The 21,116-nt window shown below is 41.9% G+C and overlaps 1 protein-coding gene across 2 annotated transcripts in view; it reads right to left on the bottom strand.

Annotated features, from left to right (window-relative positions):
* Nucleotides 1-27: 27 nt before the first annotated feature.
* Nucleotides 28-21,116, bottom strand: part of LOC146372186 (serine/threonine-protein kinase D3-like) — a 56,068-nt gene continuing 34,979 nt past the window's right edge. For both annotated transcript variants that reach the window (XM_084952445.1, XM_084952446.1), the window contains exons 5-19: nt 19,219-19,376; nt 16,738-16,927; nt 16,414-16,491; nt 15,140-15,314; nt 14,548-14,671; nt 13,492-13,569; nt 10,527-10,803; nt 5,797-5,849; nt 5,608-5,680; nt 5,411-5,517; nt 4,976-5,137; nt 4,753-4,851; nt 4,166-4,433; nt 3,990-4,075; nt 28-3,331 (exon numbers count right to left, since the gene is read on the bottom strand). In XM_084952445.1, coding sequence (XP_084808571.1) covers nt 3,158-3,331; nt 3,990-4,075; nt 4,166-4,433; nt 4,753-4,851; nt 4,976-5,137; nt 5,411-5,517; nt 5,608-5,680; nt 5,797-5,849; nt 10,527-10,803; nt 13,492-13,569; nt 14,548-14,671; nt 15,140-15,314; nt 16,414-16,491; nt 16,738-16,927; nt 19,219-19,376 — 2,102 coding nt within the window. In that variant the 3' untranslated portion in view covers nt 28-3,157. The remainder of the gene's footprint in view (nt 3,332-3,989; nt 4,076-4,165; nt 4,434-4,752; nt 4,852-4,975; nt 5,138-5,410; nt 5,518-5,607; nt 5,681-5,796; nt 5,850-10,526; nt 10,804-13,491; nt 13,570-14,547; nt 14,672-15,139; nt 15,315-16,413; nt 16,492-16,737; nt 16,928-19,218; nt 19,377-21,116) is intronic.

Raw genomic sequence — 21,116 nt, 5'->3', positions numbered from 1 at the left:
CTATAAATAAAATAAAAATTTCAAAACATTAAAACATTCGTGGACTGTTCTTGTCAGATTATGGACACCAAACACTGAATGACTGGATTAAACTGTGCAGCACTTCAGGTCATAGGTCATCTCACGTAGGAGGATCTCGTTCCATTGGTCAGCCGGCTGCCATCCTGCACATCTTGAAGCAGTTAGCTGAGCTCACTGTTGTGCAGCAGCCATTCACAACGAGCCCATCGCTCCTCCGGTAGAAATTAAAAGATTCGGTTACATGTGGTGGCAGTGGCGGTGGGGTCGCTGCTGCCAAAACAAGCAGCGACCCGGTTCAGGACTGGTAATTAAATGATCATTTCCAAACATCCTGCTGCAGATCGCTATCAGCTTTTCCTCCGATTCATGGTGTCCCTTGCTGAAGAGTCTGACTAGTACATTTGGAAGGGATTGCATGATTTCATTAAACCTGTTTTGAGCGAAGACGTTCGAAACGTTTATCACCTTGAATCTGCCACCGGCATCCAAAATTTTAGAAACACTTGTGCTTTTTAAATCCTTGAGATTGGAGCTAATTCACAATACATACATCAGACTTTGTGTGTAGCTTAAACAGTCCACCCCAAATTCAAATTCATGCTACATCCAACCAAAATATGTATGTACACGTTGCCCAATTTTAAGGGGAACTTGTTCAGAAAAGACCTGCCTTCGATTCAGTGCAGTGGTTATTTAGAATTATTAAAATAGTAATTGAAAAAAACAAAAGCAGCAGCAGTAATGTGTATTGACCCAAAACTGATCCGTTCCTCAAGAAATCCACAAACCTCACTGCGAGCAGTTTATAAAAGATCTACACTGAAGATCTACAACCTTCATTAATATTTGTTCCACAGAGCTTATTATTTAACTGAAACAAGTTAAAAATAAAGGAATAAAATAAAGATTTGTGTTAGTCTTCATTAATTTGGTCAGATTTGGTATGGACACAGTCGAATCTCAAAATTTGACAAAATCCCCCCCACATGAACTTCACGTGTTCTCTCCATGTTTGCGTGGGTTCTCTCCAGGTACTCGGGCTTCCTTCCACAGTCCAAAGACACACAGTTAGTTGGGTTAGATCACTTGGTGATTCTAAGTTGGTGTGAATGGCGGTCAGTCCCTCTGTGTGTTAGTCCTTTGACCTGTCCAGAGTGTACCCCGCCTCTCACCCAACGGTAGCTGGGATAGACTCCAGCCCTGAACTTGATGAACTAATAATTTTTTTTTTGCATATTTAAATCTCTGGCTCTCTAATTACTGCTTATTTATAATTATGGTCAGTTATTAAACCCACACTACAATTTTTCAAAATAAAAACAAAAAAAACAAAACAAAACAAAAAAAGCCCAAATAATCTGATTTTTTAAAAACATTTTGCCCACATAATTTGTGTTTCCATCAGTTTCTTCTATCTGTGCAGGGTCACAAGGTTTCAGCTGTCACAGGGTGAGACGTGGAACACCTGTCCAGGTCATTAGTTAATCACGGGACTAACCTACAGTCAGTTAGAGCAAACAGTAAACCTAACACGCATGTCTTTGGACTGTGAGAGGAAGTCTGAGAGCGCACACAGGCACAGGGAGAACATGCAAACTTGGATAGGCTGTCGAAGTGTGACAAGAGTGCAAGTAGTCCTCGAGTAAAACACTGCTGGTGCCCGATGAAGGGTTTAAATCACTTCCTATGACTGATAAATGAAGGCAAAGTTTTTGTCTTGAGAGTGCTCAAAGGAAATGCCAGAAAAACTCAAACTCTATGGAGTAAGTCAAGACCTGCGAAGACGTCCGCCTGTTTTTTTCCACAGTGCTGGAGCCTCATCTAGAAGACGACTGGCACAGGAACAACAATGACGACTCTCCCGCATTTTGCCGTTCATCTTTAATATTTTCATCCACATGACAAAACATTTCTTGCAAAAATATAAAACATGTGAAATAAATTCTCAGGCTGGAGTCAGATCGGGATTGACGAACACGTTAGAGTTCAGAAAGACAAAGGAGACAATAGCAGCTCGATTCTTCTCAGCCCATCCAGAGTTTCTGAAAATAACTCACGTTTGTTCCTCTGCAAAAGTTTCTGCCATACAGCCACATTATTACAGGTCGGAGACAGTGATGTATATACCCACTTAACTTTAACATAATGTCTGCATCTGTCACCAGCTAAAATAAGTCTGTTAGCAAAAGAGTTTCTTTAAATAGAAAAACTAACCAACTCTACTAACAATTAATGGTACATAAAAAAATATTTCTTATTTGAGTCCAGGAAGTGTTCATTAAATAAACTTCATACTTAAGAACCATTGTTAGACGTAGGGCCAGCCTCAAGTGACCATTAGAGGAACTGCAGGTCTTGGAACATAGCATTGATATTGTTTTGATGCTTTAAAGGCCAAATCTGTTCTCAAAACTAGTCAGATAAAAGTAATTTAATCTGCATTGAATAAATGTTTTGTTGACTATTTGGCCAACATTCATTTTCTAATTTTAAGATTGTAATTGCAGCCTCGAGGGAGGCTAACATGGCTTCAAACTTTTGCAGATGATCAAACTGAGACTTACTGACAGTGAAATTCTCATGAAAAAAAAAAAGTTTCCCAATAGTGCAAAGACATCCCAACAAGAACAAAAACTACAGTTGGGTGAGAGCGCTTGTTTCTCGTGAGTTCCAGTTAGTCACAAAAGACGACATTAACATCTACACAGCTTTTTAGAACTAAAATGTAACGACCACCTGCTAAAACTGTGCTATTGAGCTGAAAAAGTGAGTTGAGTCTCTGGTTTGGTTTTAGATTAGCCCTTCCACGACTCCACTGGCAGTGCTGACGTATGTTGAAGCCCCAAGTTGAATTCTGGGGAGAAAAAACACGATGCTTCCGTGTTTCGGCTCTTAGCATCCGTTTGTTTATGGCTTTGTAGAAACGAAAAATAAACTGGAAAAAGATAAAATATTTGAAAATTTTTAATTCTCTGGACCTGAATTATCGCTGCATCGCTGCCTGATCACCGTGTCCTCATGGGTCATCACACGCCGCCATGGGGGAAAGCCTGCGGCCTACACAGCGGCGCTTCTGTCAATAGTTTCCCGGGTTTGAGGCTAACCCTCTTAAGAAAAGTCAACATGGCCGAGGCCTCTAGGGGTCCTCCTCCATGTCATCCAGGTTGGGAGACATGATGAAGTGTTTGGGGTAGTGCAAGCCTCTCTCGTCAGCGTATTCCTCCCATCGGGCATCGTCGCTTTCGTGAGTGATGTATCGCTCACCTCGCCGTGTCTCGAACTCCCTGAGGTCCAGCCAGGTCTGGTAGTCCTGGACGATAACGACAACATTAAACACTTTTTTTTTATGCTCAGCTTTCGCTCCATCTTAGACTGCTACAGGAGCTTTGCATGATTCATTGCTCAAAATAATCCTTATTTATGTTAGACTGGACCAGTTCATCCTCCATTTGAAACAAGCCATTATAGCTCCTCCCCCCTATTAAGCCAACTTTCTTCTGATTGGTTGCCCCTTGGCTGTGTTACATGACCATATTAGGGAAATCTGCTAAGAAGCATGTCTATAAGCCTGAGAAAATCTATTGTTGTATATTTGATATAGAGGTCAACTGTCCCTTTAAATCGGTGATTTAAGGTATGATTTGATCATTCAAAAACAGAGTTAAAATAATAACTTTATGTCCTGCATCACAGACTGTACACAAAAGATGGACACAGCTTCCAAGTCTAAAACATAAATATGAAGCCAACGTGAATCTGCATTCATTCTAATGGCCAGCAGGGGGCGACTCCTGTGGTTACACAAAGACTAGTGAATGAGAAACCAGCCTTCGCCCTTCTTGCTCTATGACCTCATTACATTTTTTCCTAAAGGGGGGAATAAATGTTTTACTTTCATTAAATCTTTATTTACTTTAACAACGCTCATGCGATACTGCAGACTCTTCTAAGGAAAGCAGTTTGGTTACCTGCAGCCAGGGGTGGCTCAGCGACTTGTCCACGCTGTAGCGCTTCCTCATCTTCACCTGCAGCAGGTTATTAATCAGGTCTTTGGCTGTCGGAGAAGAATAGTCAAGCGGTGTTAAAACACACAAATTGTTACAAATGTGAACATGAATGAACCCAAGTCCAGATGTTCCCTTACCCTCTTCTGAGATCTCCTTCCAGGGGTTGGCTGGGTACATGAAGGCGGCATTCTGGATCTGGTCATTGATGTCCTCGTCCTCATTGAAGGGAAATGTCCCGCTCAGACTGACGTAGACGATGACGCCAACCGACCACATGTCCAGAGATCGGTTGTAGCCTTTGCTGCGGAGCACCTCGGGTGCCAAGTATGCCGGAGTGCCGACCACTGAGCGGCGGAACGACTTCTCTCCGATGATACGAGCGAAACCAAAGTCGCAGAGCTTCACCTGGTTGAGAGGGGGAAATGCGGCATTAATCCACTGGCTCTCCCGTGAGTTCCTCGTCCTTCTAATTTATAATTAAACAGAAGGTAGCTGTGGCGGCGACTATCGTTCTGCTCTGGACCCTTGGTGAGATCGGTACTATGAAAACTTCTGGTTCTTGTGGTCTGCAGTGCACTGGTGTGGAGTACTGTCAGACCGAAAGACAAGGCTCCCTGGAAAGCAGCTGAATGACATCAAGGACCAGCGCAATAGCAACCAAGTTCCAACCAATTGCAACTCCTGGGTGAGCTGCCTCAGTGTGGGAAAGTGCATTTGTACTAACCTGAGGAAACGGCTCTGCAGAGGCCAGCAGGACGTTCTCAGGCTTCAGATCACAGTGGACGATGTTCTTGAAGTGAAGATGCCTCAGGGCTACCAGGATCTGCAGACCCAACAGTCACAAACTGAATGACTCCTATCAGAGTCCTATCAGACATCCACATAAACCCTGCCTAAGAAAACAGACAAAAAAGTGTCTCCTTCCGCCTGAGCTTTCACGTTCTCACCTGTGTAACCAGGAACTTGGTGAGCCGTTCGGGTAGCCGGCTCTTCTCGCTGGATAAAATCATCTCCAGCATGTCACCGTGAAGCTTCTCCATGACCACAAACACCTGCTCGGGCGTCTCAAACATGCACTCCAGGTTAACAATCCCCGGATGGTGGAGGTTCTGTCACACATAGGAGACAATCTGTGAAAACCAGATTCCAACTGGAGCAATCTAATGAAGTAATTAACAGTTTTGTAAAGATGTTATCCATTTTTTAAAACTATAAAAAGGATTCTTCAAACATGATGCTCGATTACATCTTCAGCCTCATTTTAAATATTGTTTGATCACTGCATTCATCGTGGGAAACCGAGATTGTGAGATTAAAATTTGATTGATTGTACAGCTCTAACTTAATCTCACATTAAATTAATAAAGCTCGTCACGTCTCACCTGAAGTATGGCCACCTCGTTCCTCAGCTGGCTCTCCTGCTTAGTAGGAAACCGCATTTTGTCGATGATTTTGATCGCCACGTCTCTGCCGGTCTTTCTGTGTTTGCCTGCAGAAGATGAGAAAAGAGATCAATTTGATTGTTTGTAATTGCCTGTAATGCATATAAAATATGTCTCATTTTAACACGACCTCTCACCTCCATAAACGATCCCAAACTGTCCCGAGCCGAGGACCTCGTCAGCAAAGATCTGATACACTGAGCTGATATCCTGAACAAGACAGATTAGAGCACCTCAGACGGTGAGAACATCCTTAACTGTGTTTTAAGAAGCGACAAATCTGAAATAAAGAGGAAAAAAAAATCTGCTTGTGTGTGATGGCTTACCACATTTTCTTGTATCTGGGAGTTGGACACTGATATGCTGATAGACAGTTCCTCTGAGAAGACACAAAATAAAATACATATACATATTTATCTATATCTCTCTATAACTCTCTCTCTCTCTCTATATATATATATATATACACACACACACACACACACATATATATATACACACACACACACACACACACACACACACACATATATATATATACATATATACATATATATATATACATAGATATATATATATATATAGATATATATATAAAAAAGTGAAATCTGCAGGTATTTAACCCCCTTCACTTACAGCAAACACGTGTTTTTTCCCCCAACCTCCAAATCATTAAAATCTCATTTTCAACATTTCCTTGTTTATCAAAGACAGAGGTGATGGGAGATTTCCAGCTGGGATCAAACATGCGGATTTCTTTGTACACCGCACAATGAAAAGAGCCCTGACGACGTTTCCAGCTGTGACAACGATCTCCAAATCGCTTTCCAGATCTCACAAGAATAAAAGCCTCTGTTTCCTGTCTCCTCCTTTCATGTGATGGGAGCATTAATTCAGGCTGACACTGAAAGCCGACGGCGCGTTCTGTGCAAAGAAAACTGATGAGCTGACATCGATTTTGGATCGCTGCCCGGGGTTTGATCGGGTCACCCCTCTGCGATCAATACCTGCAGTCTGATGTAGATAGGCAGCCTGTTGATATTTAGGTCACCATGCAGAGCTGATGTAGGTTTATCGAAGTGGGAAGCACACATCTGCAAAGAGTGCTGAGGAATTCTGACCCAGGGATGCAATTCTTTCACTAGAGGCCTGAGAGTTTGAGCAGCCGAAACATTCCTAGGACTGCACTCCTGTACACCTTGTGACATTTTCTCCAGTGACGTATCAGATCAAACATACAAAGTGCAAACGTTTGTTTCTGTTCCTCTACATCAGACATTGAACTGGTGCTAAGAAAAAAAAAAACCAAACGTGATTTTGTCTTTAGATTTAGAGACTCACCCGAGAATAAACGAATAAACTAGCATGTTTTTATCAAATATATTAAAGTTATTGCACAAAAACAGCTGATTCTGAGGGGGTCAGGTTGCTGAGTTTCCATGAAATGAGCTAAATGAAAGCGATCCAGGAGCAATTTGTTGGCAATCTGCATTTTCCAGGAAGATGGAGCGTCATGTCACAAGGCAAAAGTGAGAACATCAAGTTAACATTTTGGATCCATGGCGTGGAAATTCCCAAGAGCTTAATCCGATCAAGAATCTATAATCAATATTTAAAAAAACAAAAAAAAAAACAGGTAGATAACCAAGAGCCCCTACACTGTGATCACCTTTGACCACAGGGATGGATCAGATATGAAAAAAAAAAACCTGTTATTTCTGTAAATACTGACTCTTTTAAATTGACGAAATGCTTCTTCCTGTCTAAATCTGTGCGATTACTGCTGTTCCCTAACAAAGACAAACCCCGACCACTGCAAGTTTATGTCATGTAATCATTCGTCAGATAGAATAACATTTCATAACAGTACAATAACAACAATAAAACGGTTGGACCACTGAAAAAAGAAAAAAAAAAAAAAGGATAACATCACATGAAGTCTTTTAATGCTTCAATAATCTCCACAGAACACCACACGACCTGTAAACGCAGCACCAGTGTTTGCATGCCTGCTGATCGCTTCCATTTATATAACTTTATTGACACTAATGCATCTGCAGCAGAGCAGTGTCATTTCTTTCCTTTTTTTCTTTTGGGTGGGAGTGGATTTCCCTCGGTTATACATGACTATAAAGGTCCAGTGGCGGTCTGTGTGTCTATGAGGTAATAAAAAAAAAAAAGTGGTGTTACATCACCGGTGCATTAACTTATTGATGCCATGATTTCAAAAACAAAACATCCATTTTCAGGAGGAAATTGAAGCTCCGCATTAATTACTCAACAAGTGGAAAACGCCACTGCTGACTGCGTCCCCTGAAGCGCCGCACTTTTATAACACACCAACTGTGCTCAATAACAGCTAATGCTCTTTTACTTTAATTCCACGAGGTGCATTTAGGTGCTCTAATTTAAAGGATGAAACTTAAGACTCTTATTTTCAGACAAAGAGACAGTTTAACCTGAGATGGATCGGAGCTGAGATGAAGCGGAAAATCCTCTGAAATCCCTTCAATCATGTTAAAATGCCAGCAGACGGCGTGTGTATGCGCGTGTGTGTGTTGTGTAACGGTGGCCTCCTAAAACAATATTTGGAAGCTTTTCACAGGCGAACAAACAAACGCACGTCCATTAAAGCATAAAAAGTAATCTGATTTCAGAAGCGACTCCATTACTGTATCAAAGGGCAAAGATGGGCATTAATATAGTGTGCATGAACCTCACTGGGTGTGCCTCCATTATCAAACATCTGCCTTTTATTACATAAAGATACAATTTAGAAAGATATTCCATCTTTCTAAAAATATACAGACTGAATATAAAATAGAAAGACTGTATGTATCGAGACTGAAGTGCATCAGCTCAGTGATGCAGCAGCAGAAAGATCGTCAGAGGTAGAACAAACCATAACAACGCTTTTCAAATTATTACTACTACATGTACAACAAAAGTAGATGCAATCCATCAGTGGAAATATCCACAGGTTTAAAAATATGTCTATAAGTATACATACAATGGGGGAAATAATTTATCTCCTGCTGAATTTGTAAGTTTGTTCATTTACAAACAAATGAACAGTTTCCGATTTTTACAATAGTTTCATTTCAACAGAGAGAAACAGAGTATCAACCAAAAATCCAGAAAGAACACATTACATAAAAGTCAAATTGACTTGTGTCATTGAGTGAGGTATGTATTTGATCCCCTGTAACCCAGCTAGAGTTCCTGCTTCCACAGACTGGCTGTGAGCCAAATGGGCACGCAGATTAGAGTTAGTTAATCAATTACAGATACTCCTGATCTCTCCTTGTTGTGTATAAAGCACACCTCGCTAAAGAACCGGTTTCAAACATTCCAGCCTCTCCACCACTACGGACAAGAGCAACGAGATGTCAAAGAACAAGACTGGAACAGACTAGAAGACGAGCAACATGAAGCTCAGTGAGAAGGTGATAAATGGGAAATGAAAGAAATCTAAAATGACCATCAGTCACCTTCGTCCTTTAGCTCCAAACAAGAGCTGGTGGATGAGCCCAAAACTACACAGCTTGTTAATGACCCGAAGGCACCAAGAAGACCATCAGTAACACATTCCCGCAGTCAAGCATGGAGGTGGAACCATTACGCTTTGGGAATGTTTCTGACTGTACGGAACGACTTTATCACATTGGGGAGCCAATGGACCATTAAATCTTGGAAGAGAACTGACGGTGCTTCCTCATTTTCAATCATTTAATTTTGCTGGAATGAACAAGCCAATATGAGTGTCATCTTATTGGGTTCACATTTTTGATTGGTTGCCATTCCTCAAGAGGTTGGGTCTTATGTAACATGAATAAATGCAAGACTAATTCCTCAAATATTCTGTTTTTGTCTTTTTACACGCTTGTAAACCATAGAGAGAGTAAAAGAAAGACTGGTGTAGCCACCATGATCTTGGTTTGAAAAGCCTCAAACTAAACAATGTCACGGTCGCCATCTTGGTGTTTTGAATTGTGTCTGATAAGTCACTGGTTAAATCTCAATTTTTGACCTTAAAAATGACAATACTTCACAAAATTAATTCCTAGTTTGTTTTTTTCAGTATGACCTGCAGCTAGCATATATGGAAGCCAGTTTCCGCCACTAAAAAAAAAAAAAAGGATCCATAACTCAAAATTTCGAGTTATTTTCTCGAAATTCTGAGTTATTTTCTCGAAATTTCGAGTTAATATGTCGAAATTTCGAGAAAGTAACTCGAAATTTCGATTTATTAACTCAAAATTTTGAGAAAAGTAACTCGAAATTTCGAGTTAGCGCTGCCAATCAGTAATCTACGTGAATGACGTCATTTCCTCGTTACCCGGAAGCTGAAGCCCTCAGCTACAAATGCTACAGCTAAGCTACATTACATCCAGTCGTGAATGCACAGATTGCTGAGTGTTTTCAGCCTGGCTTCACAAATGATGAAATCCCTGTGTTATTAGCTGAATCACATGGTGTTACTATCAGCAAACGTACTCGCGAAAGCGCCAATTTGTTGGGATCCGTTTTTGAGTGCGCGTTCCTCTGCGTCATATGCTTCCGGGTAACAAGAAAGCGACCTCATTCACGTATATTTTTGATTGGCAGAGCTAACTCGAAATTTTGAGAAAAGTAACTCGAAATTTCGAGTTATGGATACTAGCTTTTTTGTTTTTATTTAGTGGCGGAAACGGGCTTCCATAAGCATAACATATCTACTGAAGTCATAGTTAAAAAAAAATGAGAATGTTCCATTACAGCAAGACCCACCGCCCCCTGCTGGCCATTAGAATAAATGCAGGTTTATGACACTTCTGTATTTATTTAGGTTTTCAGCCATTCAGTTCATGGTAGTATTGAGAGCTTGAAAAGAAAATGACTGGACTTTTTTGGGGGTTTTGTTTGTTTGTTTTGGCTATTAACTTCTACACTGGCTTTTCAGACACAGCGGTCACATCCGTATTTTTTACACAAAACTGAATTTCCTGCTGAAGGTACAGAAGGAACAGGCAAAACCAAGAACAGGACCAAAGACTAAAGAGGGTCCGTTACTCACTGTGATCCTTCCCCTGGCCTGGCCCCGTCCCGACGCTAGCCTTGGGCGTGACGGGCATCAGCGCCTGCCGGATGGCTTTCTCCCAACTCTGTCCTACATCCCGTCCCACGCCAGATGCTGCCAAAGCTGGGTTGTGGTAGAGGCCACCGTTGTCCTCCCCGACGTAGTACACCATGCTGCCCGTGATGATTTCAAAGCAGTGTGGGTTGCTACCCTGAGGCAGTCTGCCAAAGTCTTGCGCCGGCTCCACCTGCAGGATCTCAGACAGGGGGATCTCCTATGGAATAAAAAAGAAAGTTTAAATCCTGGGTCTTGTGGATGAAGTAATCTAAAAAGGTCCCTTTAGCCTGAACTTGAATTTCGGCACTTATAGAACATATCTTCTCTGATTTGATTTGATTTTTTAAGAGTCAAAATCATCCATGAGGTCTTGAAATTATCCAGAGGGCTCCATCCTAGCACCTCTCCTCTCCTTGCTAAAACTAAGACACTCTTTGAATGTCAGTGTTTAAAACTTTTCTTCCTTCCTTTTCTGGCAGAGTGCAGAAACCCTGCACCCATCCACAAACCCTTAACCATGCCAGATCAAACATTTCAAAAAGAGCGATTGGCTCAGTGGTGTCTCCACGCTCCTCGGACTCATTTGAACATTTTGCCAAGTTCACCCCGAGCCACGCCCTCCCATCACCATCTTTTCATCCTCTGATTAAAAGGCAGGACGTGACTTAGAAGCTTCGGGCACTTGGCAGCGTGGCAGTGAGCCAAAGAGGCGGCAGGGAAGCGACCCGACATCTCCAAAAACCACCACAGATCCCCCACCCCACCTCCCCGGCCTTGTGCTTCATACCGCCTCCCTGGCTTTCTCTTCAAAGGAGGATTTCTGCTGCGCTTTGTGCTAAAGGTCAACAGGTCGGTGGCAGGCGCGAGATAAAAGGACGTGAGGTATGAGAGAGGGAAGTGATGGAGCTGCAGCTGAATTCAGTGATCACAGTTTTCAAGGAAATTATTTAGTCCAACTTCAAAATTGGATTAAAAAAATAAATAAAAGCCACAGATCTGCACTGTCATTAAAAACACATCGGTGAGCACACTGCTGCTCTGGCTGTTCATTACACAGCTGAAGTTTACAGGCACTCGTCATGGGCATAAATGTCGTGGTAATTTGGGTCTTTTAGTGACTTCTTTGAACTGTTGCTTTTCCAGTTAAATGATTGCGCAGCATGCATCTTTAATGACTTCAAAAACAAGAATTATGAGCTTGAATTTATTTTGGATTTTTTCTCATTCACACATGGTCAAATGTCTACATATGGGCTCAGATATAAACATCACACCCAATATTTAGCAAGTTGACCAGAGTTGGTAGCCACCAACAAGCTTCTGGTTCAATATGAATATTTGACACCTTTTATTGGCAGAATTGGTAGAGTTCATTCAAACTGGTTGGTTTCCTGGCATGGACATGGCTTTAAAGCGTAGCCCACAAATCTTTAATGGGGTTGAGGTCGAGGATTTGCGAAGCCCATTCCAGAAGCTTAAATTTAGCCTGTTCTGTTTGAACAGCTAATTGTATCCAAGTTTCAAGCGTCTATCTGTGGATTTGAAGTATTTTTTGTTTATTATTTCATCTACTTTGGCCCAGAACATGATATTACCACCGCCATGCTTTACAGTAGGTTTGAAAACCTCACCTTTACTTCTCAAACACCTCTTATCACTGTGGCTCTTTATCTTGTATAAATCATAAAGTTTTTCTTCAGCAGTTATTTGGCATGTCCATGTGGGCAGCTGGAAATTTTAGTCAAGCTTGACAGTGCTGATTTTGGAGAGGGGGCTTCTTTCTTGGTCAGCAACCACTCAGTCTAGTGACGTAAAACTCACTTCACTGTGGACAGTTCATGGCAGGCTTCAACCCTGGGTTGTCCATCATCCGAGGGTGACAGTTTGGGTTTGTCTTCCAGACCTCACCAAAGTGGTGACATATCCAAAGAACAATTTTTTGAACAATGATCTTGAATCTTGGATGACCTTTTTAGATCTTCACTGAGTTCTTTGGACTTCTCCATGGTTTTGAGTATGGGTCAGTCCAATGAGTGGTGTCAAACAAATCCTTTTATGCTGGCAAAGAGGAACTACCAGTTGAGGCCAATTGTGATCACCAACAGTTAACAGGCCTTAGCAACGTGAACTTAAGACATTGTAGAAACGTCAGCACCACTTCTTAAAAATATTTGAGTGAGTTAATGTATATGTTTGTCCTTGGATTAAAGAAAGTCTAAAATAAATTCAAACGTATGCACCCAGTTCTTGTTACAATCACAATGGGCGATCGTGGCTCAAGAGTTGGGAGGTCGCCTTGTAATCGGAAGGTTGCCGGTTCGAGCCCTGGCTTGGACAGTCTCGGTCATTGTGTCCTTGGGCAAGACACTTCACCCGTTGCCTACTGGTGGTGGTCAGAGGGCCCGGTGGCGCCAGTGTCCGGCAGCCTCGCCTCTGGCAGTGCACCCCAGGGTGGCTGTGGCTACAATGTAGCTTGCCATCACCAATGTGTGTGTGAGAATGGGTGGATGACTGAATGTGTAAAGTGCTTTGGGGTCCTTAGGGACTAGTAAAGCGCTATACAAATACTGGCCATTTACTGAAATGGCCAGTAAATGGCGCATTTACAATGCCAGGCGCATTATTCAATGTCAGTGTTGGTACAACAGATATTTTTAGTGTTTCTTTGCCACCTTTCTTTAAATATATTAAGTTACATTATCAACACAGAGCTTTCAACCAATGATAGACAACCTGCTCTTGGAACAATTACAGTGGACAAGCAGACAGTGATGTGTGTTAATGTCTTATGAGGTTCATGCTGTGTTACGGTATGAACCCGACTCCCTCCAGCTCTTCTCTTCACGTTGCTGCTTTGTTTGGCCGAGCAGCTGAAACTAGATCTGGGGCTCACCGGGTCTCCTACCTTGTAATACTTGGCTCCACTTTCATTCTGAAACAGAGTCAGACTCTTGCTGTCCAGCCTCCAGTAATGTCTCTTCCTCTGCAAAGACAAAACATGTCATTAGGGAGAATGCTTTGAATCTGAGTCCAGAGAGAAAATAAAAATCTTTAAATCCCTTTTAGTTTCCAGTAATCAAAGACTTTCCTTTGAGGTTTTGAGTGATGGATATAAATGGAAGTATCTGAAGTACACGAAACCTTTTCAAACAGTACTATATGTAGGACAGAGTCTTTTTATTGGCCAATAATTTAATTCCCTGGATGACAATAGATGTGTTCACATGATGCACTTAATTGCTTGTTAATTTCTAGTAGAGCATTTGCATGTAGAACATGTTTCCAGATTGTGTGGATATATACCAAAAACCAAAGCTCAGTGATTAAAATGGATTTAATAATTTCTGCACTGACTTGATGAAGCACCTCGAACTTCCAGACTACAGTGCTAAAGCTGACGTAGGTTATCAGTGCCCCATGTTTGTTCATCTCCAAAAACTACCAAGCTGAAATTTTTGAAATTTGGCAGTGAGGTAGAGCAAATAAAAAAGGAAGAACGTTTGACATTTTGGTGGAGATTAACATCACTTTTATTACATTTTCTAAATACGACGCTGGGATTAGTGACGGCTTTGCCTTTCTCCCAGTAACTCCTACAGCGAAGCACATTATTGAAAAATGCTATTCACATTAGCCAATTAGTGCTTACAGTGTAATATACAACATTTTATATTTGCATTGTGTTTCATATGTCTTGTGTGTGAATATTGCCTATAAATGTTTTAGCTTTTAGTGTTTGTCTGTTTTTTTGGAATTTTTTTGCTGCTCCTAAGAGCTTTTAGCCGAAGCCAAAGGATTAGACTGGATTGATATTTTTACTTAATTATAAAATGAATTCAGATATTTCCTGCTTTTGTTGTTGTTCCTGCAAACAGACCAGCTGTGTTTATGTCAGGCACCCAAAGGCCTAAAAAAGCTCAAAAGACACCTTAGTTTGTCTGTGTTTTGTGCTTCATCTCACCAGGTTGTCACGGTTGGTGTAGTGCACCAACCAGCCTTCTTTAACCACTGTGGAGCTTTTTCTCTTGGTGTGTTTGATGGACTGGACCACACGCATCAGAGGGATGTTGCTGCTTGTCGACGGGCTGCGTGAAACCAAATAAAAACATGCAAAGAAGCATTTTAAGGAAAAAAAGCCCACACAAAAATACAATACTAATGAGAATGTCAAAGATTCAAATAAAAAAATAAAATGTATGCAAGTCTTTGGAGGAGTTCCTTCTTTTCTGTTCTCTAAAGCCAGCTCTATGCTCTCTTAACACTGAACAGACTCGTTTGTTGTAGATTTCAGTTACAAACCACATGAGGGTGAGCCATGCTTGTGGTTTATTGCTGATGGGGGTAAAAACATGCCATCCAACACTGGACCCCACTTTGAAATTGTACCGTATATCCGAGAGAAATCGAACCTGTTCACATCACACATATCATGATCTCTCTACTTATGACAAAGCATCCAATACTGAGGCTCAATAGATTTTCTCATGAGGATAAATTAAGATTTTTATAATGCTATTTTAAAGCCCGTCACCAGTTCCAGTCGTCTGCTTCACCTGATCGTTCTGACCGTCTCGTCATCCTTCTCGCAGTCTGTGCAGGGACCCTCGAAGAAGATCTTGTCTTCGGTGGACTGCTCGTCCTGCTCGTCCATGCTGTGACCTCCATCGCTGTTCACATCGCAGTCCACCTCCATCGTCGCCTCTGAGTCCATACCGGGACTGGCTGGCTCTGAAGAAACAGGAAAAACATGAGAGTCTGGGAACAGGTCTTAAAACTTCCAGCCCAAGATTTCACTGAGCTGCAGTTCCTCTAATGGCCAGCAGGGGTTGGGTGTAAAATGCCAAAGACTTGAAATGAAAACGCTTCTCAATCCAATTTAAAAAATAAAATGGTGTTATGGGGTGAGGGGCCTACAAGGGACCAAAAGGAGATCAAAAATACTCTGACGTGATCAGTGTAAAGTCTGAGCTCTGCACACGTGAGATTTCTGTCTCCTTTATTTCTTATATAGACTCCTCACTCATTTCATTGTCTCGTAGAGCAGGTCACCCACAGGAAAATCATTGTTAGGGTAATCAGGGAGCGAAATGAAGTCAAACTTAATGTTAAGAGTTTGGTACCATCAGTGCTGCAAAATTAGAAATTTTTTGACATCACTTTGAACTCTGAGAACCTCAGTTGAGGGTTTTTAAAAATATTTTCTGCCTTGAGCGCAAGAAATTCTGTGTTGCAAGCTGCTCTTTAGTGCTCAGGGGGAATGAGCAAATAAAGTTTTGTGTTTTCTAATTTTATTCATGTAATCTTTTATTATTTTCTTTTGACTTCTTTTCAGTGTTAGTCAGTCATTTTAATTATTATTTAAACTGCTGTCTTTTATTGTTGTATGGAGAGCATATGTTCCAATGAATAATAAAAAAGGAAATCAGATATGGTGTTACAGATAAACAGTAGCCAGGGTGGGAACCCATTTAACTGTCCATTTAACGGTTTTGTTTTAGCCTCTGGGCACAACTGTGACTGTTTTATGGAATCTGGTATAGCCAACTTCCTGTTCCCTGCGCTGGTCAGAAGAACCTAATCGCATAAACTGTCATGAGAAGGCAGCTGTTGGCTTTGAGATTGCATTTCCTCCTTGATCTTCTCTACCTGTATGAAACCAAAGTGTCCTCAGCGGTCAATAAAAATCCAACAACAGGAAGAAACTAAAAAGAGTCCAAGAGCAAATCTCCCGTCCTTTGCCTACAGCGTCAGAATCTGTCTGCAGATATTAAATTTTGCCCATCAAAGGTTTCAGATGATTAAAGCGGTAAAGGTGAAACCGACTCACCTCCGTTAAAGTCGACCTCGCCCAGGCAGTCTCGAGGTACTTTGGCTGCACATCTCTTATGGCAGTTAAATTTACAGTCTAAAAAGCAAACATACAAAAAACATATCAAACATTTTAAACTTCTTGAATAACCATGTGACGAAGAGTAACCGATGGTTCCCACAGAGTACTGCAGAGTCTCTCCACACACTTCACAGGGCGATTAAGAAAAAAGTGAAGGAAGGTTAGGACTTCACAGCAGATTGAATATCTTTGGAGTTTGGACTGTTGGTTTCTCTATTTTCTGAGACTTTCCTGTGTGTGTTATTGCGTGTGTGTCGTCACCTTTGCATTGCAGGCCCTGGCGGAAGAGGCCCTTCAGCAGGCGTTTGCAGAACTGGCAGATGGTGGGACGGGTGTAGGTGTGGACGGAGAAAGTGTGGGGGACTTTCACCCGACCCAGGACCATCTTCTCCATCCAGATGGGCCGGCCGCTCAGCAAGGAGTTGCGCTTCATGGCACCCAGAAGAGGACGCTGCAGAGGGGCGGAGAACAGAAACAAAAATGCGAAGAAGAAATAGGATTTATTTTTCTGTTTATGCTCAGATTTCCAAACAGAGGGCAAACTGACCAATAACACTTCAGTAACTCATTTTAGTTTGTATTTAAATTTGTTCTTCATGTATAAACTAATCATTAAAAGACATCACGCTTAGACGCTGGAGGAAGAAAGTGCTTAATAATTCCTACCCTTATCTACAGTATCTTTTATATCTGTAGGGCACTGCCACCTTGGAATAGACGACTTCCACCAGGACAGAAATGTTTTTCATAGAATCAAAAGTGATCATTGAGAACAGCTTTAGCTTGAGTTTCAGTGACCTTTCCTCTCCCAGCAGGGCTTCCAGATCCTCTGACTGATGAGGTCAAGAGTTCAGATTTTATCTCAGTTCTTCTGCCTCTGGCAAAACTTCAGTTTATAGTATTTTGTGCCGATACAGAACCAAGATGTCTGAACCATCTGTGGATTCAACTTTCAAATATAAACAACAAATGATGCCGTCTTCTTTTTTTTCTCCATTTTTATGCAAGTTATTTTATTAATTACCACAAACATCCTGAAAGAGGCAATCAGCTGAATCTGGAAACAGGCGAGCCTGTTATGTTGTTGCGCTCATGCATGCACAGCTTCACGTGGGTGTTGGCAGACTTATCTACTGATTATCACAGTAAAGGTGCTCTGTGTTCATAATGTGAACAAGAAGCACAAATCTGTGCTGAGGTGACTCACTCTCCTAGCATCATTTACATTTAAGGGAAAAGTATTAAATGTAGTTTTCTTTGTTCTTTTTAAATGCACTTTATGAGGTTTGCAGTTTGCCCTCCTGAAACTCCTTCTAACACACAATCTGCTGGAGCAACTCGCCCAGCTTGCAGGTCAACAGCATGTTCTTGTTAGTCTAAAAAACTTTAACTCTTTATAGCAATCTTCTGACCTCGAAGGAGAGGTCGGAGGTCAAACATGACATATATGTGAGAATCATAGTTTCTGAGCTATGAGGATTTTTGTAAACCATTATGTTGGCCGGAAGCTTTTGGTGGATGTAAGCCAAATTTTAAGTTTTATCAGAATTCATTTAAAACTTTTCAAGCTATCGTTTTCACAGACAGAATAACACACAAGCACACAAACGCTTCTAAAAACATGAATTAGTGTAGAGTTTGTTCTGCGTTCCGCTGTATGTGTCTGGATTGAGCTGCTAATGAATCAGAGTTAGGAAACTTTAAAGGAAACAAGTCCACCATAAGGCTAACACGGTGACACACAACTAGAAACTCTCACGCCCACATCTAAAGCCAACTAACACTCAATTAACCTAACGAGCGAGCACTTGGACTGTGGTGGGATCACGCAGCTGATCTTTAGGTGAAAGTTTCCCTCGTTTTTGGTCTTTGATTGATGTTTTTTTTTTTTTTTTAGTTCTAACTAAAAGGAAATGAAAGGAGTAGCCAGAGCTTCAGAGGTTGATCTGAAACATCAAATTTAGAGATTTGCTCACTCATCGTGAAAGCGGCGTACAGACAAACTCTTTTCCATCCACGAGAACAAGAACAATGACTGTCCTTGTACAGCATGCAGCTTGCAGGGCACTGTCCTGGCAGGAGCAGGAAGCATGTGACACAATGGGCCTGAATTAGTACAGAACAGTTGGATAATCCACCTTCTCACTTCACTGATTCGCCACTTGTGCATGGACCTCTAGACCTCCTAACAAAGTCCAAATTATCTGAAATGTCCATGAAGAAAGCGAGACTTCTTTAGGATCTGCTGCCCGAGCGTGATCACACATCGGGTCTCTTAAAGGAACAGTTTCTTTCTGGGATCTGTAAAATCTAGCTTGGCTGCTTGTTAATCAATCAGACTAACTGATTGCACAACATGCTGCTCGGGTCCACTCAGGTCAGATACGTATATGGGTCTGACTGTGCTCGGGTCCCCCTCTGATCTGTGTGCTTGCTCAGCCTGTGAGAATCTGACTGTGACTCTCTCTGCTTGTTGGCTTGAACCGGATGGAAAAATCAAGTGGTTTGCCTCGAGCCATCAGACAGAAAGTGCATGTGTGTGTATGTGTGTGTGTGTGTGTGCGTGTGTGTGTGTGTGCGTGTGTGTGTGTGTGTGTGTGTGTGTGTGTGTGTACTGGGGCTGGGGCTGCACAACTGCAAGGGAAGTCTGTGCATACATTTTAACTCATTTAAAAAATAAAAAAAAACCAACTAAAATGAATACGACTAATGAGTGATTTCATGTGAGCGCAGCAGACCCACCTCCTCCTGCAGTGCCGGGCTGAAGTCAGTGGAAGGTGGACGAGCGACAGACAAGGTGGCGCCTGGCAGGGAGACGTTTGACAGTCGCCTCTTCCTCACGCCGCTGCAGTTGTTGGGGATCTTGAACGCACACCGCTTGTGGTAGTTCTGTCCACATCCTGCACAGGAGAGGAATCATCGTTAAGATTCACAGTTCAACTGAAGTTCTGATCCCGAAGTTAATAAAGGAACCGAGTCCGACCCATGGCCTTTGGGAGACACCCCCAGTACCTCCAGCTCTTCCAGGATGAGACCAAGGCCCTCCCCGGGAGGCATCCTAGTCTCACCCTCTCTCTAAGCCAGAGCCCCAACAACAATCGAGAAAGATCATATCTATCATTCATATCTATGATTTCATTCTTTTGGTTTCACAACCACAGATGAGAGTAGAAACGCAGATAAACCTGTGAATCAGCAGCTTTGCTTCCATGTTCAGCTTCTTTGAATCTCTGGCTCTCTTCCACAACATGTTTTTTATCCTGTCTTCCTTCTCTCTCCCCAACCAGTCGCGGCGGATGGCCGCCCCTCCCTGAGCCTGGTCCTGCTGGAGGTTGCTTCCTGTTAAAAGGGAGTTTTTCCTTCCCACTGTTGCCAAAGTGCTTACTCATAGGGAGTCGTATGACTGTTGGGTTTTTCTCTGTATGTATTATTGTAGGGTCTGCCTTACAATATAAAGCGCTTTGAGGCGACTGTTGTTGTGATTTGGTGCTGTGTAAATAAAATTAAATTGAAAATCAAATTGAATATAAATGTCTGGTCTTGTGCTGCAGGAGGGTCATTTTGTACCTTTTGTGGCTAAAATGTGCCGAGACTAAACCTCAGGAATGCAGATTCTTGATAAAACACGGCAGGGCCAAAGCAGAGCATGAACCTTTTATTTTTCTTACCAAGGAAATTTAAACCCTTCAGACAGGGCCGGGCTTTTAAGTCCTTTCTGTCCATTTTCTATGAAAACCAGGTTACTCAACATCATTGGCTTATATGAAATATGGATACGGTTCAGTGAAGAAAATTTCATCCCTCAAATTAACCAGTGTAGGGTCATGCGACGACAGCACAGAGTACCAAGTTTATAGCACATCTGGTCAACAAGCTGTATTGAATTTAGATGCCTGCTCACAACTGGAGCACAGACTTCATGAACAATCTGTCTGTACGAGTAAGGCCAAAGTAAGGCCCATTATTTATCAGATAAATGCATTAAAATGTGTCAAAGTATTAATTTACTCTTCTAAAGGTTCATTTATGCCCAACAATCTTCTCATAGCCAAATTATCTGTTTAAAAACACAGAATTTATTGAGTCCAGGATGTGGTTCAGAAAGCTGTTTACAACATCAGAAGCTTAAATGTGCAGGGGAAAAAAAAGCTAAAATTTTCTTCCATCAAGGTTGTTTTTCTATTTTTTTTCTGTTGCTTCACGTTTGGGAACTTTTCATTTTTAACCATTTCAAACGTACAAGCGGAAGCCAAACATCAGCTGCTCGGGTGTCTCTCTGCTTGGCATCACAACAGAGCGCCGAGATCAAAACATTAAAGACAAGACTGTCTGAAAAATGACTGCAGGAAGTCGACGAGCCGCTGCAGCTTTAAAATCAGGTCTAAAAACCAGTGTGTGAATATCCGAGTGTGTGTATGTGTGTGTGCCTCTTTTTTTTTTCCCTCGAGGTGATGATTTGGTCAGCGTGGACGTGGTGGAAACCCGAGAAGCCACCACGTGTTACCTCAGGGAAAATAAAACTTTATGAGACGTGTTAAAGCAAACATGACATCACTGTGAACTCTGATGGAGGTTTAAACAGTCGAGTTTTATAGGTTTGAAGGTCCAGTTATCGGTCACTCAGAGGGAATAGCACGCAG

This window comes from Perissodus microlepis, chromosome 15 (genome assembly GCF_051167445.1).
Source record: "Perissodus microlepis isolate ML-2025 ecotype Zambia chromosome 15, ASM5116744v1, whole genome shotgun sequence".
Taxonomy (NCBI): Eukaryota; Metazoa; Chordata; class Actinopteri; order Cichliformes; family Cichlidae; genus Perissodus; species Perissodus microlepis.
The sequence above is the reverse complement of the archived record's forward strand: the minus strand, read 5'-3'. Positions and strand labels throughout refer to the sequence as shown.